Genomic DNA, 26,810 nt, shown 5'->3' on the forward strand with positions numbered 1-26,810 from the left:
AATTGTCTGCCTATGTGTCTGCCTCCCACCAGACACACATCTAAATTGTAAACCCTTCTGAGGGCAGGGACTATGTCTTTCTCATTTTTGGATCCTGAGTACTTAGCCTGATACATAGGAGGGGATCAGTTTATATTGTTGAATCACTGAGTGGAGCTGTCTGATGCTCTCTAAAGGAAATCAATATAATTTACATTGTTATTTCACATCTAGTGGAGTGAACAGTTTTGCACAAGTCTGCCTTATATTCAATGCAGTAATAGGTCATGCCAGTCCTTAACAGACAACCCAATTAGCAAACACTGTCAGAAATCGCTCAAGTGAATTATGCTTAGAAAGCTTGCATCTTGTCTTTTCCAAGTCTAATATCTTCTAATATGGTAAAGTTTGTTAAAACAACAAAGATGGGCCTCACTGATTGGTTCCTTTTTCATGATGATAACTAAATCTGGTTAAAGATACAATGAATGTTCCCTGAGGAGTTAAGTTGAAAAGTAAAACTCCTTTTTTCCCAAGAGAGAACAAAGCTAGCAGCTCCTCTAGGAGGGAAATGTATCTTCCTCAACTGCTGGCTTTTATCTGCTGTTTTTTAACTCTAGCAGCCCTGATAGAGTCACTCTAAAGCCAAGACAGTTTTCAAAGTTTGATTTGATTATAATCTGAAATTTAGAACCGCATATCTGAGGGCAGGTTGTTGACTACACATTACATATGTCTACCTAATTCATTAAGACGTGTCCCAGCAGGATACCTTATGCATGCGCTTCCTGTCTTAGCAACCTCTTCCATATAAATAGTTAATATGACTCATATCACAGGGCTCATTTGTTACATTCCTGTTCTGCCAGTTAGGTTGGTTCCACAGCTAAAGACTTGGCATGGAAATAATGAAACTCCGGACAACGGGTGTATAGCCACACAACAGCTGCATCTGAGGCCATTTCGGAATAAGCACAGATGTCCTTAGGGTGGCAATGTCGTTTTGAGCCCCATGAAGTGCTGATAAGGCATTTTAAACACCATCCCGTTGCTGGGCTGACGCCACCCGAGTTGTTAGTAGCAGCCAATATTTGTTAAAATAAATAGTTTTATTCTCCTGTTCTTTATTTTCAACTAAAATTGACCAAAACCAAAGTATTCCAAAGGAAGTAGACTATAAAATGAAAGAGGATGGTGCCATTGGGAAGTCTCACTATCATTTCCTACAAATTTTCCAGAAGACTCTGCTTTCTTACAAGTTGGTTCAGGCACAAATGGCCTACACATCTGATTCAGCCTCAGATATTTATAGCAGCAAGGCTTTGGTTCTTGAGCCACTTAAGAAGGCCTGATGGGTGAGTAAGGAATTTTGTGAGCAATTAGTATGACAAAGTTTTTCCTGGTAATACCAAGCCAAAGCCTAGATACAGAAGCACCCTTCTCCAGCATGGTATGAATCAGTTAGGTTATCCTGCAAGTGTCTCTTTTTAGAGGAAAACAAGCAGCACCATAAAGTTTCACTTGAAGCTTTACAAATTTTTGAGGAATAAATGATCAAGCCCAGGACCCCAAACAACTTCTAAATCAGTCAGATGTTAAGAGCTGCTGGTTATTTTATAAGCAGGGACCCAAGAAAACCTTTCAGATCTCATCCTCCCTAGTTGCTTTCATTTTTCTAAGTAGAAATATCACAGGAAGAGCGCACCTGTTCTTAAACCCCCAAACTAAAACTGTTTGCACGCATCCCCTCCCTGGTCCAAGTGTGGCTTTGCAAGACAGATGACTAATGTCACATCAATGGCACCTTACATATAATGAACTCATTCTTTCCTAAAGAAAGGTGCCTTTTATGGAGCTGGCCATGGAGAAAAAAAGAGGTGAGGCAATCACAGTGTAAACATCCTCTCTTTATCCAGGCCATTATTTCCTTACTTGTTTTGGGTACTAAGAAGTGAATGTACACCTGAAACTAAAACAATATTGTAAATCAACTGTACTTCAATAAAAAATAAATAAAAAGAAGTGAATGGCCCCAAATGTCCCATCAGAACACGATAGTCTGCCTAGCTAAGTTTTGACACCACACATTTAGAAGAAAATAATACACTGGAGAATATGCGGTATTCTACTGGCTCCCTTCCTAAAGAAGCAACTTCTAGGTGGACAGAAGCACAACAGAAAGAGGCAACTAGAGTGTGCAATTTCCCACCACATTCAGTCAAGATGCCTCAGTTTCCAAGCTCTTCCACCACTGCTGTCTTCTCCTCTTCCCCACTTTGCAAGAGCAGATAACCAAATTAAGTTGGTGGAAATTTTAATGACTAGAACAAAACTTTCAGCGCTGACCAAATTATATCACAGTGGTTTGCTTAGAAACTGTCTGCTTTTCATAAAAAAGCCAAACATAACATGAAGCATTATTTTAGCGAGATATAATAATTAGCTGTCAACTAGTATATTTACATTAATAGGTTCTAGATTTATTTTTGTATTTTTAATTGAATACAGGCATCTCTACTATCCTGGGGTTAATTCTACCTCACATGGAATTTGTAGTCGTCCTGTAAATTTATGACTATAACATTTCCCATCATTTCTCTTGACTCAGCTCTTCCATTTCAGGAACAACCTATATATCATGTGTCAAGACCTACACAAAGAAACATCTTAAAGCAGAGCTGAAGTCTCTGAGTGAATCTGCTAATTCACACCTTTGTGGAGGGCAGGCAGACGCATTATTCTTAAAAATAAATCCCTTTCTCTTTATGCCCTCACTAATCTATTATAAATAAAGACCCTGATTATGGCAGGTAGAAAATACAATCAGCGAGATCTTATCAATAAGAATTGCAAAGTATTATTCCCTCACAGATAACAAAGTTGACTTTAGCAACACAAAATAATACTCTATACCTACCAATACCTCTACTAATTTCTTCCACAGAATTAACTGTATCTATATACTTATTACTCTCCTGACCTCAAGTGCAAAAGGAAGTATACACATACCAAAAATTACCCTGGTGGCAATCACTCATCAGACAGCAAAGAAATAAGAAAAGTTGTTCAGGGAAACATTCTCTAAATCTCCCCAAATCCTGACTCTATGCTTTCTTTTTTTTTTTTTTTTTTAATTAATTAATTAATTAATTTTTGGGGTGTGTTGGGTCTTCGTTTCTGTGCGAGGGCTTTCTCTAGTTGCGGCAAGCGGGGGCCACTCCTCATCGCGGTGCGCGGGCCTCTCACTGTCGCGGCCCCTTGTTGCGGAGCACAGGCTCCAGACACGCAGGCTCAGTAGTTGTGGCACATGGGCTTAGTTGCTCCGCGGCATATGGGATCCTCCCAGACCAGGGCTCGAACCCGTGTCCTCTGCATTAGCAGGCAGATTCTCAACCACTGTGCCACCAGGGAAGCCCCTATGCTTTCTTTTAATAAATGTTCTATTTTAGAATAGTTTTTGATTTATAGAAAAGTTGCAAAGATAGTAGGGAGAATTCTTACATACCTCACACTCAAGTTTCCTTCTTATCAACATCTTACATAAGTACAGTACATTTGTTACAATTAATGAACTGATATTGATACATTATTAACTAAAACCCATACTTTAGTCAGATTTCTTTCGTTTTTGCTTAATGTCCCTTTTCTGATCCAGGATCCCATTCAGGATACCACATTACATTTAATTGCCATGTTTCCTTAGGTTCATCTTGGCTGTAACAGTTTCTTAGATGCTTTTGGTTTTTGATGACCTTGACAGTTTTAAGGGGCACTGATAAGGTAATCTTGTAGAATGTCCCTCAATTTGGATTTATCTGATGTTTTCTCCTGATTAGACTGGTGTTACATGTTTTGGGGAGGAAGGCAGTAAAGTGTCATTCTCATCACATCATACCAAGGGTACATACTATCAACAGGATATATCACTGTTGATTTTAGATTTTAGCCTTGATCACCTGGCTGTGTGTTTGTCAGGCTTCTCCACTGTAGACTTAACTTCTTTTTCCCCCTTTCATACTGTACTATTTGGAAGAAAGTCACTATGTGCAACTCATAATTAAGGAGCAGGGAATTATGCAGAATTATTTGGAAATCTTCTGCACAGATATGTCTATTGTTATTCATTTATTTATTGAATTGTGTATTTATATCAGTATATAGATATTTATTTTATTTATATCAGTATATATTTATTTTATAATTTGGGGTTCTAATCCAATACTACTTTATTTTGTTGCTCAAATTATTCCAGCTTTGACCACTGGCAGCTCTTTCAGTTGGTTCTTGTGTCCCTTTGACATCACTGTGAGCTGTCTGAGCTCCTCTATACTTTCTGGCACAAGATGCTTCAGGGGCCATCTCGTACATTTCCTGCCCCAGTCCTAGAATCACGCATTTCTCCAAGGAGCCCTAGTCCCTTTTATTGAAGAATGATATTGCAAGCCAACATCTGGGCACTAGGCATATACATTTTTTAATACCTATTACTAGAGCTAGACATGAAGAACTTACAAAATGACACATTTTGAGGGCATTAAAATTAATGAAGGAAAACTGACCAGAAAACTTTCAGCTCCATTTCAGAATTCCATAGAAAAACCTAGGTAGCTTTTCTCTTTGGGTATTTATTATAATTCAGAAAGAAATGTTATGATCTTTAATTTTAATGTAGTAAGATGACAAAGGCTAAAATAACTTCTTAAATTTATGTTGTTTTGAGGTTTCAATTTTTTAGCAAGCATACTGCGTTAATCTTTTTTTTGTTTGTTTCTTTGTACTGCAGGTTCTTATCAGTTGTCAATTTTATACACATCAGTGTATACATGTCAATCCCAATTGCCCAATTCAGCACACCACCATCCCCATCCCACCACAGTTTTCCCCCCTTGGTGTCCATACGTTTCTTCTCTACATCTGTGTCTCAACCTCTGACCTGCAAATCGGTTCATCTGTACCATTTTTCTAGGTTCCACATACATGCGTCAATATACGATATTTGTTTTTCTCTTTCTGACTTACTTCACTCTGTATGACAGTCTCTAGATCCATCCACGTCTCAACAAATGACTCAATTTCGTTCCTTTTTATGGCTGAGTAATATTCCATTGTATATATATACCACAAACTTCTTTATCCATTTGTCTGTCAATGGGCATTTAGGTCGCTTCCATGACCTGGCTATTGTAAATAGTGCTGCAATGAACATTGGGGTGCATGTGTCTTTTTGAATTACGGTTTTCTCTGGGTATATGCCCAGTAGTGGGATTGCTGGGTCATATGGTAATTCTATTTTTAGTTTTTTAAGGAACCTCCATACTGTTCTCCATAGTGGCTGTATCAATTTACATGCCCACCAACAGTGCAAGAGGGTTCCCTTTTCTCCACACCCTCTCCAGCATTTGTTGTTTGTAAATTTTCTGATGATGCCCATTCTAACTGGTGTGAGGTGATACCTCATTGTAGTTTTGATTTGCATTTCTCTAATAATTAGTGATGTTGAGCAGCTTTTCATGTGCTTCTTGGTCATCTGTATGTCTTCTTTGGAGAAATGTCTATTTAGGACTTCTGCCCATTTTTGGATTGGGTTGTTTGTTTCTTTAATATTGAGCTGAATGAGCTGTTTATATATTTTGGAGATTAATCCTTTGTCCGTTGATTCGTTTGCAAATATTTTCTCCCATTCTGAGGGTTGTCTTTTCGTCTTGTTTATGGTTTCCTTTGCTGTGCAAAAGCTTTGAAGTTTCATTAGGTCCCATTTGTTTATTTTTGTTTTTATTTCCGTTACTCTAGGAGGTGGATCAAAAAAGATCTTGCTGTGATTTATGTCAAAGAGTGTTCTTCCTATGTATTTCTCTAAGAGTTTTAAAGTGTCCGGTCTTACATTTAGGTCTCGAATCCATTTTGAGTTTGTTTTTGTGTATGGTGTTAGGGAGTGTTCTAATTTCATTCTTTTACATGTAGCTGTCTAGTTTTCCCAGCACCACTTATTGAAGTGACTGTCTTTTCTCCATTGTATATCTTTGCCTCCTTTGTCATAGATTAGTTGACCATAGGTGCGTGGGTTTATCTCCGGGCTTTCTATCTGGTTCCACTGATCTTTGTTTCTGTTTTTGTGCCAGTACCATATTGTCTTGATTACTCTAGCTTTGTAGTATAGTCTGAAGTCAGGGAGTCTGATTCCTCCAGCTCTGTTTTTTTCCCTCAAGACTGCTTTGGCTATTCAAGGTCTTTTGTGTCTCCATACAAATTTTAAGATGATTTGTTCTAGTTTCGTAAAAAATGCCATTGGTAATTTGATAGGGATTGCATTGAATCTGTAGATTGCTTTGGGTAGTATAGTCATTTTCACAATATTGATTCTTCCAATCCAAGAACATGGTATATCTCTCCATCTGTTGGTATCATCTTTAATTTCTTTCATTAGTGTCTTATAGTTTTCTGCATACAGGTCTTTTGTCTCCCTAGGTAGGTTTATTGCTAGGTATTTTATTCTTTTTGTTGCAATGGTAAATGGGAGCGTTTCCATAATTTCTCTTTCAGATTTTTCTTCATTAGTGTATAGGAATGCAAGAGATTTCTGTGCATTAATTTTGTATCCTGCAACTTTACCAAATTCATTGATTAGCTCTAGTAGTTTTCTGGTGGCATGTTTAGGATTCTCTATGTATAGGATCATGTCATCTGCAAACAGTGACAGTTTTACTTCTTCTTTTCCAATTTGTATTCCTTTTATTTCTTTTTCTTCTCTGATTGTCGTGGCTAGGACTTCCAAAACTATGTTGAATAATAGTGGTGAGAGTGGACATCCTTGTCTCGTTCCTGATCTTATAGGAAATGCTTTCAGTTTTTCACCATTGAGAATGATGTTTGCTGTGGGTTTGTCATATATGGCCTTTATTATGTTGAGATAGGTTCCCTCTAGGCCCACTTTCTGGAGAGTTTTTATCATAAATGGGTGTTGAATGTTGTCAAAAGCTTTTTCTGCATCTATTGAGATGATCATATGGTTTTTATTCTTCAATTTGTTAATATGGTGTATCACATTGATTGATTTGCGTATATTGAAGAATCCTTGCATCCCTGGGATAAATCCCACTTGATCGTGGTGTATGATCCTTTTAATGTGTTGTTGGATCTGTTTGCTAGTATTTTGTTGAGGATTTTTGCATCTATATTCATCAGAGATATCGGTCTGTAATTTTCTTTTTTTGTAGTATCTTTGTCTGGTTTTGGTATCAGGGTGATGGTGGCCTCATAGAATGAGTTTGGGAGTGTTCCTTCCTCTGCAATTTTTTGGAAGAGTTAGAGAAGGATGGGTGTTAGCTCTTCTCTAAATGTTTGATAGAATTCACCTGTGAAGCCATCTGGTCCTGGACTTTTGTTTATTGGAAGATTTTTAATCACAGTTTCAATTTCATTACTTGTGATTGGTCTGTTCATATTTTCTGTTTCTTCCTGGTTCAGTCTTGGAAGGTTATATACCTTTCTAAGAATTTGTCCATTTCTTCCAGGTTGTCCATTTTATTGGCATAGAGTTGCTTGTAGTAGTCCCTTAGGATGTTTTGTATTTCTGCTGTGTCTGTTGTAACTTCTCCTTTTTCATTTCTGATTTTATTGATTTGAGTCCTCTCCCTCTTTTTCTTGATGAGTCTGGCTAATGGCTTATCAATTTTGTTTATCTTCTCAAAGAACCAGCTTTTAGTTTTATTGATATTTGCTATTGTTTTCTTTGTTTCTCTTTCATTTATTTCTACTCTGATCTTTATGATTTCTTTCCTTCTGCTAACTTTGGGTTTTGTTTGCTCTTCTTTCTCTAGTTCCTTTAGGTGTAAGGTTAGATTGTTTACTTGAGATTTTTCTTGTTTCTTGAGGTAGGCTTGTATAGCTATAAACTTCCCTCTTAGAACTGCTTTTGCTGCATCCCATAGGTTTAGGATTGTCGTGTTTTCACTGTCATTTGTCTCTAGGTATTTTTTTTTTTTAAACATCTTTATTGAAGTATAATTGCCTTACAATGGGGTGTTAGCTTCTGCTTTATAACAAAGTTAATCAGTTATACATATACAATATGTTCCCATATCTCTTCCCTCTTGCATCTCCCTCCCTCCCACCCTCCCCATCCCACCCCTCTAGGTGGTCACAAAGCACCGAGCTGATCTCCCTGTGCTATGCGGCTGCTTCCCACTAGCTATCTATTTTACATTTGGTAGTGTATATATGTCCATGACACTCTCTTACCCTGTCACATCTCACCCCTCCCCCTCCCCATATCCTCAAGTCCATTCTCTAGTAGGTCTGTGTCTTTATTCCCGACTTGCCACTAGGTTCTTCATGGCCTTTTTTTTTTTCTTAGATTCTGTATATATGTGTTAGCATACTGTATTTGTTTTTCTCTTTCTGACTTACTTCACTCTGTATGACAGACTCTAACTCCATCCACCTCATTACAAATACCTCCATTTCATTTCTTTTTATGGCTGAGTAATATTCCATTGTATATATGTGCCACATCTTCTTTATCCATTCATCTGCCGATGGACATTTAGGTTGCTTCCATGTCCTGGCTATTGTAAATAGAGCTGCAATGAACATTTTGGTACATGACTCTTTTTGAACTATGGTTTTCTCAGGGTATATGCCCAGTAGTGGGATTGCTGGATTGTATGGTAGTTCTATTTGTAGTTTTTTAAGGAACCTCCATACTGTTCTCCATAGTGGCTGTATCAATTTACATTCCCACCAACAGTGCAAGAGAGTTCCCTTTCCTCCACACCCTCTCCAGCATTTATTGTTTCTAGATTTTTTGATGATGGCCATTCTGACTGGTGTGAGATGATATCTCATTGTAGTTTTGATTTGCATTTCTCTAATGATTAATGATGTTGAGCATTCTTTCATGTGTCTGTAGGCCATCTGTATATCTTCTTTGGAGAAATGTCTATTTAGGTCTTCTGCCCATTTTTGGATTGGGTTGTTCGTTTTTTTGTTATTGAGCTGAATGAGCTGCTTGTAAATCTTGGAGATTAATCCTTTGTCAGTTGCTTCATTTGCAAATATTTTCTCCCATTCTGATGGTTGTCTTTTGGTCTTGTTTATGGTTTCCTTTGCTGTGCAAAAGCTTTTAAGTTTCATTAGGTCCCATTTGTTTATTTGTGTTCTTATTTCCATTTCTCTGGGAGCTGGGTCAAAAAGAATCTTGCTGTGATGTATGTCATAGAGTGTTCTGCCTATGTTTTCCTCTAAGAGTTTGATAGTGTCTGGTCTTACACTTAGGTCTTTAATCCATTTTGAGTTTATTTTTGTGCATGGTGTCAGGGAGTGTTCTAATTTCATACTTTTACATGTATCTGTCCAATTTTCCCAGCACCACTTATTGAAGAGGCTGTCTTTTCTCCACTGTATATGCTTGCCTCCTTTATCAAAGATAAGGCGACCACCCTGTTTGGGAAATGCATCTTAGAAACTTTTGCGTAGAAATCAGCGATTTTTAGAAGATGGCTGCTCTCATCTGCCGATGCTGGCCTTCAGCTGCAACATTTCCAGCCTCCAGCCAACCCTGCTCACCTCAGACTGGCCCCCAACCTGAATTGGCTCTGGCCAGGCCATCCTGTCAATGAAGGCAGTGGTTTTTGTATACTGACAGACTCCCTCGGTTTGTCTCAAGTCTGAAGTCAAGGGGAGACTCTGTCAGCAACCAAAGACCTCTGTTCAGTCTTGAATGGCGGGGCGGGTTTGTCCTCCAGTTCCAGGGCTTGTTCTATACTTGGTGCTCCTAAGGGTATAGTCATACCCCTTCGATTGTGTAGTTGGTGAATATATTGTGCAGTGTTCAATAACATCCGCAGCCTTAAAGCTGTTTGCCCATTTTGTCTTTAAAGATCTGAACAAACGGCTAGCGAACTCTTGGTGAAATTTAAATGTTAATAAAACTGTATACCCATAAAAAAAAAAAAAAAAAAAAAAAAAAAAAGATAAGGCGACCATATGTGTGTGGGTTTATCTCTGGGCTTTCTATCCTGTTCCATTGATCTATATTTCTGTTTTTGTGCCAGTACCAAACTGTCTTGATTATTGTAGCTTTGTAATATAGTCTGAAGTCAGGGAGCCTGATTCCTCCAGCTCCATTTTTCGTTCTCAAGATTGCTTTGGCTATTCGGGGTCTTTTGTGTTTACATACAAATTGTGAAATTTTTTGTTCTAGTTCTGTGAAAAATGCCAGTGGTAGTTTGATAGGGATTGCATTGAATCTGTAGATTGCTTTGGGTAGTAGAGTCATTTTCACAATGTTGATTCTTCCAATCCAGGAACATGGTATATCTTTCCATCTATTTGTATCATCTTTAATTTCTTTCATCAGTGTCTTATAATTTTCTGCATACAGGTCTTTTGTCTCTTTAGGTAGGTTTATTCCTAGATATTTTATTCTTTTTGTTGCAATGGTAAATGGGAGTGTTTTCTTAATTTCACTTTCAGATTTTTCGTCATTAGTGTATAGAAATGCAAGAGATTTCTGTGCATTAATTTTGTATCCTGCTACTTTACCAAATTCATTGATTAGCTCTAGGAGTTTTCTGGTAGCATCTTTAGGATTCTCTATGTATAGTATCATGTCATCTGCAAACAGTGACAGCTTTACTTCTTCTTTTCCGATTTGGATTCCTTTTATTTCTTTGTCTTCTCTGATTGCTGTGGCTAACACTTCCAAAACTATGTTGAATAATAGTGGTGAGAGTGGGCAACCTTGTCTTGTTCCTGATCTTAGTGGAAATGGTTTCAGTTTTTCACCATTGAGGACAATGTTGGCTGTGGGTTTGTCATATATGGCCTTTATTATGTTGAGGAAAGTTCCCTCTATGCCTACTTTCTGCAGGGCTTTTATCATAAATGGGTGTTGAATTTTGTCGAAAGCTTTCTCTGCATCTATTGAGATGATCATATGGTTTTTCTCCTTCAATTTGTTAATATGGTGTATCACATTGATTGATTTGCGTATATTGAAGAATCCTTGCATTCCTGGGATAAACCCCACTTGATCATGGTGTATGATCCTTTTAATGTGCTGTTGGATTCTGTTTGCTAGTATTTTGTTGAGGATTTTTGCATCTATGTTCATCAGTGATATTGGCCTGTAGTTTTCTTTCTTTGTGACATCTTTGTCTGGTTTTGGTATCAGGGTGATGGTGGCCTCGTAGAATGAGTTTGGGAGTGTTCCTCCCTCTGCAATATTTTGGAAGAGTTTGAGAAGGATAGGTGTTAGCTCTTCTCTAAGTGTTTGATAGAATTCACCTGTGAAGCCATCTGGTCCTGGGCTTTTGTTTGTTGGAAGGTTTTTAATCACAGTTTCAATTTCAGTGCTTGTGATTGGTCTGTTCATATTTTCTATTTCTTCCTGGTTCAGTCTCGGCAGGTTGTGCATTTCTAAGAATCTGTCCATTTCTTCCAGGTTGTCCATTTTATTGGCGTAGAGTTGCTTGTAGTAATCTCTCATGATCTTTTGTATTTCTGCAGTGTCAGTGGTTACTTCTCCTTTTTCATTTCTAATTCTATTGATTTGAGTCTTCTCCCTTTTTCTCTTGATGAGTCTGGCTAATGGTTTATCAATTTTGTTTATCTTCTCAAAGAACCAGCTTTTAGTTTTATTGATTTTTGCTATTGTTTCATTTCTTTTTCATTTATTTCTGACCTGATCTTTATGATTTCTTTCCTTCTGCTAGCTTTGGGGTTTTTTTGTTCTTCTTTCTCTAATTGCTTTAGGTGCAAGGTTAGGTTGTTTATTCGAGATATTTCCTGTTTCTTGAGGTAGGCTTGTATTGCTATAAACTTCCCTCTTAGCACTGCTTTTGCTGCGTCCCATAGGTTTTGGGTCGTCGTATCTCCATTGTCATTTGTTTCTAGGTATTTTTTGATTTCCCCTTTGATTTCTTCAGTGATCACTTCGTTATTAAGTAGTGTATTGTGTAGCCTCCATGTGTTTGTATTTTTTACACATCTTTTCCTGTAATTGATATCTAGTCTCATAGCATTGTGGTCGTAAAAGATACTTGATACGATTTCAATTTTCTTAAATTTACCAAGGCTTGATTTGTGACCCAAGATATGATCTATCCTGGAGAATGTTCCATGCGCACTTGAGAAAAATGTGTATTCTGTTGTTTTTGGGTGGAATGTCCTATAAATATCAATTAAGTCCATCTTGTTTAATGTATCATTTAAAGCTTGTGTTTCCTTATTTATTTTCATTTTGGATGATCTGTCCATTGGTGAATGTGGGGTGTTAAAGTCCCCTACTATGATTGTGTTGCTGTCGATTTCCCCTTTTATGGCTGTTAGTATTTGCCTTATGTATTGAGGTGCTCCTATGTTGGGTGCATAAATATTTACAATTGTTATACCTTCCTCTTGGATCGATCCCTTGATCATTATATAGTGTCCTTCTTTGTCTCTTGTAATAGTCTTTATTTTAAAGTCTATTTTGTCTGATATGAGAATTGCTACTCCAGCTTTCTTTTGATTTCCATTTGCATGGAATATCTTTTTCCATCCCCTCACTTTCAGTCTGTATGTGTCTCTAGGTCTGAAGTGGGTCTCTTGTAGACAGCATATATATGGGTCTTGTTTTTGTATCCATTCAGCCAGCCTGTGTCTTTTGGTGGGAGCATTTAATCCATTTACATTCAAGGTAATTATAGATATGTATGTTCCTATTCCCATTTTCTTAAATGTTTTGGGTTTGTTATTGTAGGTGTTTTCCTTCTCTTGTGTTTCTTGCCTAGAGAAGTTCCTTTAGCATTTGTTGTAAAGCTGGTTTGGTGGTGCTGAACTCTCTCAGCTTCTGCTTGTCTGTAAAGCTTTTAATTTCTCTGTCAAATCTGAATGAGATCTTTGTTGGGTAGAGTAATCTTGGTTGTAGGTTTTTCTCCTTCATCACTTTAAGTATATCCTGCCACTCCCTTCTGGCTTGCAGAGTTTCTGCTGAAAGATCAGTTGTTAACCTTATGGGGATTCCCTTGTGTGTTATTTGTTGTTTTTCCCTTGCTGCTTTTAATAAGTTTTCTTTATATTTAATTTTTGACAGTTTGATTAATATGTGTCTTGGCATGTTTCTCCTTGGGTTTATCCTGTATGGGACTCTCTGTGCTTCCTGGACTTGATTAACTATTTCCTTTCCCATATTAGGGAAGTTTTCAACTATAATCTCTTCAAATATTTTCTCAGTCCCTTTCTTTTTCTCTTCTTCTTCTGGGACCCCTATAATTCGAATGTTGGTGCGTTTAATGTTGTCCCAGAGGTCTCTGAGACTGTCCTCAGTTCTTTTCATTCTTTTTTCTTTATCCTGCTCTGCAGTAGTTATTTCCACCATTTTATCTTCCAGGTCACTTATCCTTTCTTCTGCCTCAGTTATTCTGCTATTGATCCCATCTAGAGTATTTTTAATTTCATTTATTGTGTTTTTCATCGTTGCTTGGTTCCTCTTTAGTTCTTCTACGTCCTTGTTAAACGTTTCTTGCATTTTGTCTATTCTATTTCCAAGATTTTGGATCATCCTTACTATCATTATTCTGAATTCTTTTTCAGGTAGACTACCTATTTCCTCTTCATTTGTTAGGTCTGGTGTGTTTTGACCCTGCTCCTTCATCTGCTGTGTGTTTTTCTGTCATCTCATTTTGCTTATCTTACTGTGTTTGGGGTCTCCTTTTCACAGGCTGCAGGTTCGTAGTTCCTGTTGTTTTTGGTATCTGTCCCCAGTGGGTAAGGTTGGTTCAGTGGGTTGTGTAGGCTTCCTGGTGGAGGGGACTATTGCCTGTGTTCTGGTGGATGAGGTTGAATCTTGTCTTTCTGGTGGGCACGTCCACGTGTGGTGGTGTGTTTTGGGGTGGCTGCGGCCTTATGATTTTAGGCAGCCTCCCTGCTAATGGATGGGGCTGTGTTCCTGTCTTGCTAGTTGTTTGGCATAGAGTGTCCAGCACTGTAGCTTGCTGGTCATTGAGTGAAGCTGGGTCTTGATGTTGAGATGGAGATCTCTGAGAGATTTTTGCCGTTTGGTATTACGTGGAGCTGGTAGGTCTCTTGTGGACCAGTGTCCTGAAGTTGGCTCTCCCACCTCAGAGGCACAGCCCTGATGCCTGGCTGGAGCACCAAGAGCCTTTCATCCACACAGCTCAGAATATAAGGGAGAAAAAAATAGAAAGAAAAAAAGAGGATAAAATAAAATAAAATAAAGCTATTATAATAAAAAATAAGAAAAAAAAATTATTAAGAGTAAATGTAGTCAGAAAAAAATTTTTTTTTAATTTTTAAAAATAGATTTATTAATTTTTTATAGTAAAACATAAGAAAAAAATTTTTAAGAAAAAAATTTATTAAGAAAAAAAATTTTAATTTTTTAAAATAAAAAATATGAAAAAACTTATTAAAAAATTTTTTAATTTCTAAAAATAGAAAATACGGAAAAAATTATTAAGAAAACATATATTAGGAAAAAAAATTTTTTTAAGTAAAAAAAAAAAAAAAAATGGACGGACCTAACCCTAGGACTGATGGTGAAAGCAAAGCTATACAGACAAAATCTCACTCAGAAACATACACATATACACTCACAAAAAAAGGAAAAGGGGAAATTAATATATCCTGCTCCTAAAGTCCACCTTTTGAATTTGGGATGATTCGTTGTCTATTCAGGTATTCAACAGATACAGGCACATCAAGTTGTTTGTGGAGCTTTAATCCGCTGCTTCTGAGGCTGCTGGGAGAGATTTCCCTTTCTCTTCTTTGTTCGTACAGCTCCCTGCGTTCAGCTTTGGATTTGGACCCGCCTCTGCATGTATGTCGCCTGAGGGCGTCCGTTACCCGCCCAGACGGAACTGGGTTAAAGGAGCAGCTGCTTCAGGGGCTCTGGCTCACTCAGGCCAGGGGAGGGAGCGGTATGGAGGAGGCGGGGCGAGCCTGTGGCGTCAGAGGCTGGCGTGACATTGCAGCAGCCTGAGGCGCGCCGTGGGTTCTCCCGGGGAAGTTGTCCCCGGATCACGGGAGCCTGGCAGTGGCGAGCTGCACCGGCTCCCGGGAGGGGCGGTGTGGAGAGTGACCTGTGCTCGCACACAGGCTTCTTGGTGGCGGCAGCAGCAGCCTTAGCGTTTCCTACCAGACTCTGGGGTCCGCACTGTTAGCCGCGGCTCGCGCCCGCCTCTGGAGTTCGTCTAGGCGGCGCTCTGAATCCCCTCTCCTTGCGCGCTGCGAAACAAAGAGGCAAGAAAAAGTCTCTTGCCTCTTCGGCGGCTGCAGACCTCCTCTCCGGCTTCCTCCCGGCTCGCCGCGGCACGCCAACCCCTTCAGGCTGTGTTCACGCCGCCAACCCCAGTCCTCTCCCTGCGATCCGACCGAAGCCCGCGCCTCAGCTCCCAGTCCCTCCCGCCCCAGCGGGTGAGCAGACAAGCCTCTCGGGCTGGTGAGCGCTGCTCGGCGCTGAGCCTCTGTGCGGGAATCTCTCTGTTTTTCCCTCTGCGCCCCTGTTGCTGTGGGATCCGCGCTGATAGCCGCGGCTCGCAACTGTCTCTGGATTTCGTTTAGGCAGCGCTCTGAATCCCCTCTCCTTGCGCGCCGCGAAACAAAGAGGCAAGAAAAAGTCTCTTGCCTCTTCGGCAGCTGCAGACTTTTTCCCGGACTCCCTCCCGGCTAGCACCAAAGCCCGAGCCTCAGCTCCCAGCCCCCGCCCGCCCCGGCGGGTGAGCAGACAAGCCTCTCGGGCTGGTGAGTGCTGGTTGGCGCCGAGCCTCTGTGCGGGAGTCTCTCCGCTTTGCCCTCCGCACCCCTGTGGCTGCGCTCTCCTCCGCGGTTCCGAAGCTTCCCCCCTCTGCCACCCGCAGTCTCTGCCCGCAAAGGGGCTTCCTAGCGCCTGGAAACCTTTCCTCCTTCACGGCTCCCTCCCACTGGGGCAGGTCCCGTCCCTATTCTTTTGTCTCTGTTATTTCTTTTTTCTTGTACCCTACCCAAGTACGTGGGGATTTTCTTGCCTTTTGGGAGGTCTGATGTCTTCTGCCAGCGTTCAGTGGGTGTTCTGTAGGAGCGGTTCCACGTGTAGATGTATTTCTACTGTATCTGTGGGAAGGAAGGTGATCTCTGCGTCTTACTCTTCCGCCATTTTGCCCCTCCTCTGTCTCTAGGTATTTTTTGATGTCCTCTTTGATTTCTTCAGTGATCTCTTGGTTATTTAGTACCGTATTGTTTAGCCTCCATTTGTTTGTGTTTTTTATGTTTTTTTCCCTGTAATTCATTTCTAATCTCATAGCGTTGTGGTCAGAAAAGATGCTTGATATGATTTCAATTTTCTTCAATTTACTGAGGCTTGATTTGTGACCCAAGATGTGATCTATCCTAGAGAATGTTCCGTGTACACTTGAGAAGAAAGTGTAGCCTGCTGTTTTTGGATGGAGTGTCCTATAAATATCAATTAAATCTATCTGGTCTATTGTGTCATTTAAAGCTTCTGTTTCCTTATTTATTTTCATTTTGGATGATCTGTCCATTGGTGTAGGTGAGGTGTTAAAGTCCCCCACTATTATTGTGTTACTGTTGATTTCCTCTTTTATAGCTGTTAGCAGTTGCCTTATGTATTGAGGTGCTCCTATGTTGGGTGCATATATATTTATAATTGTTATATCTTCTTCTTGGATTGATCCCTTGATCATTATGTAGTGTTCTTCCTTGTCTCTTGTAACACTCTTTATTTTACGGTCTATTTTATCTGAGATGAGTATAGCTACTCCAGCTTTCTTTTGATTTCCATTTGCATGGAATATGTTTTTCCATCCCCTCCCTTTCAGTCTGTATGTGTCTCTAGGTGTGAAGTGGGTCTCTTGTAGACAGCAGATATATGGGTCTTGTTTTTGTATCCATTCAGCAAGCCTGTGTCTTTTGGTTGGAGCATTTAATCCATTCACGTTTAAGGTAATTATCAATATGTATGTTCCTATGACCATTTTCTTAATTGTTTTGGGTTTGTTTTTGTAGGTTCTTTTCTTCTCTTGTGTTTCCCACTTAGAGAAGTTCCTTTAGCATTTGCTGTAGAGCTGGTTTGGTGGTGCTGAATTCTCTTAGCTTTTGCTTGCCTGTAAAGCTTTTGATTTCTCCATCAAATCTAAATGAGATCCTTGCCGGGTAGAGTAATCTTGGTTGTAGGTTCTTCCCTTTCATCACTTTAAGTATATCATACCACTCCCTTCTGGCTTGTAGAGTTTCTGCTGAGAAATCAGCTGTTAACCTTATGGGAGTTCCCTTGTATGTTATTTGTCATTTTTCCCTTGCTGCTTTCAATAATTTTTCTTTGTCTTTAATTTTTGCCAATTTATTACTATGTGTCTCAGCGTTTTTCTCCTTGGGTTTATCCTGTATGGGACTCGCTGCGCTTCCTGGACTTGGGTGGCTATTTCCTTTCCCATGTTAGGGAAGTTTTCGACTATAATCTCTTCAAATATTTTCTCTGGTCCTTTCTCTCTCTTTTCTCCTTCTGGGACCCCTATAATGCGAATGTTGTTTCATTTAATGTTGTCCCAGAGGTCTCTTAGGCTGTCTTCATTTCTTTTCATTCTTTTTTCTTTAGTCTGTTCCGCAGCAGTGAATTCCACCATTCTGTCTTCCAGGTCACTTATCCGTTCTTCTGCCTCAGTTATTCTGCTATTGATTCCTTCTAGTGTAGTTTTCATTTCAGTTATTGTATTGGTCATCTCTGTTTGTTTGTTCTTTAATGCTTCTAGGTCCTTGTTAAACATTTCTTGCATCTTCTCGATCTTTGCCTCCATTCTTATTCCGAGGTCCTGGATCATCTTCACTATCATTATTCTGAATTCTTTTTCTGGAAGGTTGCCTATCTCTATTTCATTTAGTTGTTTTTCTCGGGTTTTATCTTGTTCCTTCATCTGATATATAGCCCTCTACCTTTTCACCTTGTGTATCTTTCTGTGAATGTGGTTTTTTCCCCACAGGCTGCAGGGTTGTAGTTTTTCTTGCTTCTGCTCTGTGTTAATCTTTCAAAATAGTATTATGTATTCCCAATGCCTTAATAGCAAAATGAAGTCTATATCTAATAATCTATATGTATGATACTGACATGATAAAGCCATGAGACCAGAAGTTATCTGGCCCCATTCCCGTTTCAATAAACCATATGCAGAGGGGCCTGATTAAGAGATTGTCCCTGAGGACTGAGGTCACACCTCAACATATCCTCCCTCTTATTTTCCTTCTGGGGTTACAGGAAGAAGACAAGAAATGGAGGCAGGAAACATTTGGACATTAGTCGCAATTAAATAAGGTTTCAGGCCCCACTCTGCCTGGGCCTCCTCCTAGGAATGGATGTCAGTCCAGATCATGGGGAGACAGCTTTAGGATGATCAAGCATGATAGCATCTGTTCTATTCAAACCTAAGTACCATGGTTTCCAAAGACTCTTGCCTACATCTCTGAGATCTCAACAAACTGTGGTCCAACAAAGAAGGAAGGCAGCTGGAGTTCTGGGGGAGGAAAAGTATTCTCATCTAAACCAGACTGGTTACGTAAGGAAATACCTGGAATCCCATGCATACCTGTGATTAGGCTAAAAACATTTGCCTTCATTTTCAATTGCACAGCTGCATCTTTAAGGCAACTAACAAAAGCTAGAAGTCCATTAAGGCTTGTCAGCAACAAAAGGCTCAAGTCTCAGGCAAGCTTCTCAAACTTTGTCACATTATATTGTTTTCCCGTGTAATATTTTACTTTAATCTAGTCACAGCTGGGAGACTATACAACACTATATGTGACAAAAGAAGTTATCAGTCACTAGCTGGAATAGTGAAAAGATCCATGGGTAGGAAAAAATTCAGATAGATCAGAGTTCAGGAGTTTTGCCTAAATCCCAGTGCTGGTCTAAGAATCCTGGATGGAAGACAAGAGGCCTAATTTTAAATCTCAATTTTACTATTATCTAGTTCTACTAGCACATGTAAATTATTTTATACTTTGGCAGCTCCATTTCATCAACCATAAACCAAATGGCTGAATCTGTTGAATATGATTGCTATGATTCCATAATCTAATATACTTTATTCCTGGGCAAGACTGAGAGGGGTAGCCTTAAAATGATCCAAATTAACAGCAGTTAAGGAGTTAAAGAGAAGACAACCAGAGTTCAGACAATCATGTGGTATTTTTAAAATTCACTCTAGTGATGTCTACAAAGAAGGTGCTGAGACTCCAAACCTAAACCTGAAATGAGGAAAGAGTAAGGGGTCTAGGAGAGATGAGAGCTGTCATCTTCTGAAGAGTCATAAAACCACCGTTATGCCTATTTGAATGCAATAAACACCGTGTAGGAGTCTTTACTCCTTCATTTCCTAACCCTTATCTTTATGAGCACACTCATGGAAGAGTCATAGAAGGCTGGACTCTGTTTATGGCAGGTAGTTATTTTGGTAGGTGTGCCAAAGAAAGAGAAAAAGTGGGGACACAGAAATAAGAACCAAGGCCCAAGAGATACTGCTGGGGAGATTTCCAGGTAGAACAGAAGGATTCTTCTTTTTTCCTCTTTTTCTATCTTTTTTAAATTGAAGTACAGTTGACATACAACATCATGTTAGTTGCAGGTATACAATGTAGTGATTCCATAATTTGATACATTGTGAGATGGCCGCCACTGTGAGTCTAGTTACCATCTTGTCAGCATACAAAGTTATTACAATGTTATTGACTATATTCCCTTTGCTGTACATTACATCCTGTGACTTACTTATTTTACAAATGGAAGTTTGTGCCTCTTAATCCCCTTCTCCTATTTCGCCCATCCTGCATCCTCCCCATGCCCCCTACTCTCTAGCAAACACTAGTTTCTAATTCGTGATTCTGAAACTGAGCTTATTTAACAGGTGAAGTATGATTTACTTAGTATTCCTGTGCACATAACAAGATCATAGATGTTAAAATGCAATTCTTTGCTTTTTTTTATCTCAAAGCCCATGTTTTGAACCCTCTTACACTGTTGGTGGGAATGTATATTGGTACAGCCACTATGGAAAACAGTATGAAGGTTCCTCAAAATCTAAAAATAGTGTTGCCATATGATCCAGCAATCCCACTCCTGGGCATATACCCAAACAAAACTCTAATTCAAAAAAGATACATGCACCCCTATGTTCATAGCAGCACTATTCACAATAGCCAAGACATGGAAACAACCTAAATGTCCTTCGACAGATGAATGGATAGAGAAGATGTGGTACATATATACAATGGAATACTACTCAGCCATAAAAAAGAATGAAATGATGTCATTTGTAGCAACATGGATGGATCTAGAGATTATCATACTAAGTGAAGTAAGTCAGAAAGAGAAAGACAAATACCATATGATATCACTTGTATGTGGAATCTAAAAGATGACAGAAATGAACTTATCTACAAACAGAAACAGACTCACAGACATAGAGAACAGACTTGTGGTTGCCAGGGCGGTGGTGGGGGGGAGAGAGGGATAGAGTGGGAGGAGCTTGGGGTTAGCAGATGCAAACTATTATATAGAGGATGAATAAACAACAAGATCCTACTGTATAGCACAGGGAACTATATTCAATATCCTGTGATAAACCATAATGGAAAAGAATTTTAAAAAGAATGTACATATATGTATAACTGAATCACTGTGCTGTTCAGCAGAAATTAACACAACATTGTAAATCAACTATACTTCAATAAAACAAACAAACAAACATGTTTTCCCTTTGAGAGAAAGAGTTACAGAGAGAAGAAACGAAACTAAGTTTCTGCTCTCAAAAATGATCTATAGTTATGAGTTTTTAACTAAAGAATTTCTATGTCAAATGATTTAAAAATCAAAGGAAGCTTTTTAAAAAAAAAAAACTGAAAGGTTTAAGTGTATGAGAACAGCATTTCCTGTCAGAAGGATTTCCTGTTTCAGGCAACCGCAGGGGACAGTGTGGGGAAACATCCTCCGGCAGCCACAGCCTGTGCTTCACAGGCCACTTCTCTGTGCTACTCACCCTTCCTCCCCAACAAATGTGACGTACAGCTTATTTCTCTGCAGGTCTTTTCTGGAGTAGCCCATAATCTGATTAAAAGCATCTTCGAGCAAGTGATCTCTTCTGATAATTAACCTGTCCAGAAAAAGACAATTTGAAAAATACAGATTATTTCCTAATCCTTATCTTTCCAGAACTGGGCACTTGCCATTTAATTTCCACTTACCACAATTAACTAGGGGAAAAGTGGAGTGACTTACTATCATCGCTGTCTGCAATAAAGCACACATCTATCTGTAACTCTTAATGGCATTAACAAAGGTTACACCAGAGAATCATTGGTAAATAGAGCACCCCACCTAAGACCTGTAAAACCAATGCAAGAGTCCTTTCTGAATGGTCACATCAATTTATCCCAGAAGGAAAATGATTAAAAAACAACACACACACACACACAAAACATTTGTTTAGGGAGCAACCCTAGGAGGTAATGTTTTAAGCCTGAATGCACCTAGGAATTCAATTCTTAAGTACCTAGAAAGATAACAGTGAGAACAAGAAGGACAAAAAAGTTCTCAGTGTCCTCCAAAGCAGTGGAGTTTACTGTTGTGCTTAGTTTAACTTTAAAATTAAGTGAATCTTGAGATTCCCTAAGTGACAGATACAAATGAATGATACTGGTGGTTGATTAATCTACTTGTGACAATGACAATTTAAGTCACCCTTAAACAGGTGTCAATTTGCCCTTAATGCAAATAGTAATGGAAAGGGAGATGATAGGGAGGCTGAAGGTATGAAAGCTTGATCAGCAAGACCTTAATAAGTGAAGCTCAGAGAGGTACGGTGTTTGGGGCAGGTTGATGTTTTCGAGGGTGATGAAAGGGGAACCTGTGAGTTCAGATGAGCAAGCCCTGTATGGGGGCAGTGAGCCGTGTGCCTGTTGGGCTGGGCAATTCTCTCACACACCTGGGTCCTGGCACTTCTGCAGTCAGACCCACTCTCCTCTGTCCTCTCTCAAGTGGCATAGTGATCTCTAGTGGGGACATGGGACAGGGGTGGAGGTGGGGCTGAAGGGAATATGGGTAAGTAGGAAATTCAGATAATTCTAGGCCAAACAACATGATGATGTTTCAATTCCCCATTTAAAGGGAGGTGGATAAAGACAGGCAGAAACAACGTTCATGACATATTCCGTTGGACAAGTTAAGCTTACTTCACAGAAGGAAACAGAGCTGAGCAGTAGTCCTACACTCAGGTCAGCCCAGGAGACAGTGACGTGCCATACAAGACACCGTGACAGCCTTATATCTAATGAATATGCGATAAGTCAACAAAGAGGTACTTTTCAGGAGAACAAAATAAATCAGCTTTTAATTTTGCCTTATTTTTATGTGAAACATGGTCGTCTCTTTCCTGTCTGTTTTAAAACCTTAAGTTTAATTGTGCTTAATTCAAGAACTGTTTTAGATGATCCTGTAATTTACACATGGCAAAATAATTATGCTGACTAAAATGAAGGCTGGTCATCCCAAATCAATCCATTTCCTACATTCCAAATTGCATCCCATCTTTTCACCACCTACTAATCCTGGGGTTTGTATTATTTTGACTTACTTTAATTTCCCTGGGCCTTGTCCATATCCTTTAGTCTCTAACTTCCTGTAAAAGTTTCTTAGTTTGGCTTCAAAGTCTCGCTTGTAAGGAGCTGGAGCACGGGCATTGGCACGCTGAGTACCTACAACAAACCACAAAGAGACAAGGGTGTGGATTTGTGCGATGTCCTTATATTCATCACATCACCATGAAAAATATTACCATGGGGCTGAGACCACAGTTAACAAGTAAAAGGAGGCAATACTTTTAGGTCCCTGCACTTTTCACCTCTCCAAGTCAAAGGCTACCACAGAGCTTAACCAGGATCTCAAGATGTCTTCTTTGTAGCCTTCAAATCCTGTTTGAAGAGTTACAATGGTGCCCATGTGTTAGTCAAATATGTTCCTCTTTTCAGTCCAAATCAATATGAGTCAAACAGGTACTCATGTCTAATGGTAACTGTTCAGGGTGGAATATCTTTGCTTGCGGCTGAGATGATATCACAGCAATCAGACAGGAAGTTACAGTGTGAAAGTATGTGGTACAGAAAGCAAGAATAGTGAGTTTTCATACTTGATGAAAAACCTACAACATTACATTTCATACCACAGGGTAGAATAATCTTGATTTGAAAACAGAATTCAGCCATAATTGCAGAAGGCACATGTCTCCTGGTTATGCAAAGTAAAAATACTGTGATTTGTTGCACTCTTAATATATGCCAAGTACTGTAATTATCTACAGATTATCTAAAGATGTCATGTCATTACATGTCATTCCACGGCAAGCATCATTAATAAAATATAAAAGCAACATAGTTTGTTCTTCTTTCCACAGAAAAATCTGGTTTTGTGTCACACTGTGACTAACCAACAAGCCGGGATACAAAACTGAGGATGAATATGGGAATCAACGCCATGACAAAAACACTGGATATTTCCAAGAAATATTTCACAACACAATAAAAGAAACCAGAAAACAAAAATTGTGATGTCTCGTGCATTACACACCATGTAAGCTCCTTAAATACATCTTTATGCATGAATCAACTAAGTGATGATTATTTTTTGCTAATACTGTGTTAGGTTCAGCAACAGACGCTCAGAATGGATAAGGTCGGGTTGCTGGAGTGGATATCTTGGTTGGGAAGACAGAAATAGAACATATCAAACAACTAGAGAATATTTAAGTCTTAAACTAGATGGTATACAAACTCTAAAGCAGAAGGAACAAAATGATAGCCCTGGGGCTATACCCAGCCCTATAGATCTATTTTGTTTGCCACACAATGTTCTAAAGATTTTAAATTAACTGCCAACATTTAAAAATTAGGAGATTTCAAGTAGAAAAAAAAAATCCTGATTTCTCGTGAAAATCAGTTGGGAACTCTTGCAACAACTGGCTTGCATCTCCCTGGGGCTACAGAGGGCAGCTGCCCCATGAGGTGAAGCACGTGCTCTCCACTGTGCCACCGCCACTCAGTGAGGATGCATTTGAGATCAGTGTTATAGAAAAGTAATAGTAAATGAGGATAAGCAGAGATCAAAATGGAAAAGACTTTAGGGAGGAGATGTTATTGGAACCAGGCCTTATAAACATGGGAGAACTATAGTCTATACTGGGGCAGGGCAGCAAGAGCTGGAAGAAGCATTGCCTGCATGTTCAGAAGACACGGAGGAGACCCCACTAACCTAGAGCAGAGGGGGAGTGCTAGGGCGTTAAGTAGGAAATTAAATTGGTCAGAAGTTTGGTATGAAATTATGAGAAGAAGTTTTAAAAACCTAGCTGAGAAGTGTGAGCATGATGCAGCAAGCAGTGGGAAGCCTTTATAGGTTCTTAAGCAAGGGAATAACAAACAAGTGGTGTTTTAGTTCAGAAATGATTTTCAGAGTGGATTAAGGGCCGGAAGGAGGAAAGACCTAGCTAGGAGTAGTTGAAGCAATGGAGGCCTGAGGGGATGAGGACTAGCCTGGACTATGGTGACAGAGGAAATTTTACAATGTGAAGTAAGAATTGGTAAGAGTAGATAAGTAAGGAAGAGGAATAGGAAGCTCTCATGGTAATATAAAGCTTTTTAAACAATAACAATAGCTGTCATTTGTTGTGTCTGCTACGCATTAAGGACCATTCACTTTATAGAGAGGATCTTGGGAAATCCTCACAAGTCTAAGAAGCAGGCCTTAGTATTATTACTGTCATCACCACTTTGTAACTAAGGAAACTGAAGTCATGTGACAGTGAATAGTAGATTTAGGATCTGAGCCAGGTCCGTCTGATGCTAAAGCAGCATGGGAAATGATGTTGGTGGACAGGAGCATATGAAGCTTTCTACATACTAAGCTGGAGAGGACAGCTGTTCAGGTTGACATACCTTGCAGACACTTGAAAATATAGTACTGGAGTTCCAGTGCGAGATCCGGGCCACACTTGTGGATTAAATGAGTTAGCGTATGTGTGGTATGGCACTTCGCGCAGTGCCGGCTGCATAAGCAGCCCCACGTAAATGTTAGCTGTTATTGCTATTATCTGCATAGTTGTGAATACTGAACACATGGGGAAATGTACCGAGGTTGGGGAATGGAATTTAATAAAATGGGCTATTGATGAATAATATGTCCAGAGTTCTGTTGGCATAGTTATGAATCTTTTACCCAAAGAGCTAAGAGCTATGCCATAAAGGAAAACAAATAAACTTGACCTTAAAAGGTCTGGGATGCAGAAGACTCCTAGGCAGTGGTTCTCAATCTTGACTGCACATTAGAATCACTTAGGGAGCTTTTAAAAATCCCAATGTTCAGGCCACAGCCAGGACATATTACATCAGAATTGGTGGGGGTGAGACCCAGACATTAGTGTGCCATGCAGCTCTCCAGATGATTCCAACGTGCAGCCAAGTCTGAGAACCATTATCTCCCACAAGAAGGTCAAAGGTAACCGATGAAACACCTGGGCATCATCCAGGGACCAACACAGGGGGAATACTTCCCATGTATTTGAAAGGTATCGTTTGCAACATGAAGGAGCATGATCTGCGAGGACTCCAGGCTCCTCTCTTGGATGGCTGAGGGACAGAGCCGTGCAGCACAAGTCCAGTTAGAGTGGCAGAATAAAGCTTTTGCTGCTGCAGTCTGAGTAACTGCAGACTCCTAAACCCAGACAGCTCAGAAAGCAGCCATAATGAATCAGCTTTCAAGAGCGCGATCATTGATAGGGAAGAGGAAAAACAGGAACGAAAGACTGAAAATCTTTCAGGACTGAAAAGAAACCCAATTCTTTAAGAGTTGATTACTTTTAAAAAACAGCACATATACTATTGCTATATAATTTGAGATGCTTAAAAGGATGTGTCAAATGCCATAACACATTCCATCAATATCAATACAGACACTTAATAAAAATTAGCTCTGACTCCTTTTAAGCTCTAGGTAAAGGAATTCAATTATGGGGACTCTGGAGACAGAAACTGTTAAATGCAAAAATTATTTTGCCAATAGTTCTATTATGAAAAAATCATTCACACATTACATCATGATTTAAAAATTACAATAAATTATGCTGTTGGCCCTTGTCAAATTCTTAATGCAAGTCAGGTGCAACTGCCAGAAAATCCAGGGCAGAAACAATATTACTTCCACTTTGGAAATAAAAAATTATCTTGGAGACAGAGCTCACAGAACTAAGAACCGTAACTGTAAGTGAAGTTCTAGAATATAATTCTCTTATAGAGAGAGTAAATGTCATAGTCTTTATGGTCTTAAAGAAGGAAGTCAGATACGAAAAGGTCAATGTTACATATAGGAAGTGATCAAATGAAAGGCTGGTTTTATGGATAGTCAGTATTACGTTAATTATTTATAGGAAAAAGTTTCAGTAACAGATATTAGACTTTTTAAAAATCATTGCTAGGCAGGCCTAAAGTACTTCCATATAGTGTTACACTATTTCCACATACTGTTAAAAAACTGCACAATCACATACAAACTAAAGAATTCTACCAGGCAAAGGATTTCTTTTCTAGGTGATACTAGAAAAATCTTGGCATCAAACAGCTAAGAAGTCTGGGTCTTTTTTGATGCTGGGTGTGCCACCCAGAACCCAGAATGCTCTGATGACTTGCTCTTGGTCTGCAATGGAGGTGGATGAAGTTCAGCCTAATTCAGCATGGTTCCAGGCCTATGTACTGGGACGGCTCAGAAGAGAATTTCTTTTCTGTTCACTTTCTAAAACAAATCAACT

The 26,810-nt window shown here is 39.4% G+C and overlaps 1 protein-coding gene across 6 annotated transcripts in view; it reads right to left on the bottom strand.

Annotated features, from left to right (window-relative positions):
* Positions 1-26,810, bottom strand: part of HECW2 (HECT, C2 and WW domain containing E3 ubiquitin protein ligase 2) — a 363,403-nt gene that overhangs the window by 34,232 nt on the left and 302,361 nt on the right. For 5 of the 6 annotated variants that reach the window (XM_059928399.1, XM_059928397.1, XM_059928396.1 and 2 more), the window contains 2 exons: positions 22,596-22,716; positions 21,003-21,116 (listed from right to left, as the gene is read on the bottom strand). In XM_059928399.1, the coding sequence (XP_059784382.1) occupies positions 21,003-21,116; positions 22,596-22,716 (235 nt within the window). The remainder of the gene's footprint in view (positions 1-21,002; positions 21,117-22,595; positions 22,717-26,810) is intronic. The other variant, XM_059928395.1, reaches the window with a different exon arrangement.

Source organism: Balaenoptera ricei, chromosome 7 (genome assembly GCF_028023285.1).
Source record: "Balaenoptera ricei isolate mBalRic1 chromosome 7, mBalRic1.hap2, whole genome shotgun sequence".
NCBI lineage: Eukaryota > Metazoa > Chordata > Mammalia > Artiodactyla > Balaenopteridae > Balaenoptera > Balaenoptera ricei.